The 1,095-nt window shown below is 42.2% G+C and overlaps 1 protein-coding gene across 1 annotated transcript; it reads left to right on the forward strand.

The window, feature by feature from the left end:
• Window position 1: 1 nt before the first annotated feature.
• Window positions 2-600, forward strand: LACBIDRAFT_318570 (uncharacterized protein; the record flags this gene model as incomplete). The annotated part of the gene is made up of 3 exons (XM_001890423.1): window positions 2-268; window positions 323-455; window positions 509-600. 3 exons carry the CDS (start codon window positions 2-4, stop codon window positions 598-600), a joined length of 492 nt encoding a protein of 163 aa, XP_001890458.1.
• Between the last annotated feature and the right edge of the window lie 495 nt (window positions 601-1,095).

Genomic DNA, 1,095 nt, shown 5'->3' on the forward strand with positions numbered 1-1,095 from the left:
TATGTCGACTCTACGGTACGAGGTCAAGTATAAAATTGACAATAAATTGGGCCCGATCTCTTGCCTTGCCTTTTCTGCGGAGGGCCAGACTCTGGCTGTTGGATCCCACAGCCTCATTACACTCTGGGATATGGATACCAGAAGATCTCCATTGGTGTATGATGGCAAGTCAGAGGTGACCTGTTTGGAATGGGGCCCCAACAACACCCTTTACTGCGGATATGAGTCAGGCTTCCTCACCGCAACAAAGGTGGACGTGTTAAGGCAGGTACGCCTGTCTGGACATATTATCATCCAATCGACCTGCTAACTTCGCCAAAAGGAATGGGTCACTGTTGGATATCAAGCATCTACTGCACCATTGACGTCCATATCTGTGCATCAGGCGGGAACTCATCTTGCTATTGCCACTGACGGTGGGGTTGGTCTCTGGGTTCTCAACAGCGCTAGTGGTGGTTGTTTCTATTCATTTCCGTCTCATTCACCGTGAACTCAATTTCCCACATAGATTGGCAGCATCGGAAAACTCTCGAAAGCCCACTAGTGGTATACACTCTTATAATAAAAACCAGACACATGCCTGGAAGGCGATGTGTATAATGCCTAGAGGTTCAATGAGACAACTCATTATTTTGTCTAGTATTTTCATTCATTACAGTTCCCTGTGTATTTCATTTGGTTTTTTCATTAAATGGCCTAAGTGATCTCATTAATATTGTATTGCGATTTCCTGCAATATTTCATTCATTATCTCTGGATATCTCATTTTGCTTTTCATATGAAAGCCTGGCGCTTTCAATGAATATTTCATTCTTAGCTCCAGGACATTTCATTGCAATTTTCATATGGATACCTGGCGCTTTCATTGGATATTTCATTGTTAGCCCCAGGATATTTCATTGTGCTTTTCATCTGAATGCCTGGTGCTTTCAATGGATATTTCATTCTTGTTCCTAGGATATTTCATTGCACTTTTCATAGATATACCTGGTGCTTTCATTGGATATTTCATTGCTAAACCCAGGATATCTCATTGTGCTTCTCATTTGGATGCCTGGCGCTTTCAATGGATATTTCATTCTTATTCCTAGGAGA

The sequence above is a fragment of the Laccaria bicolor genome, genomic scaffold, assembly GCF_000143565.1.
Source record: "Laccaria bicolor S238N-H82 LACBIscaffold_96 genomic scaffold, whole genome shotgun sequence".
Classification (NCBI taxonomy): Eukaryota; Fungi; Basidiomycota; class Agaricomycetes; order Agaricales; family Hydnangiaceae; genus Laccaria; species Laccaria bicolor.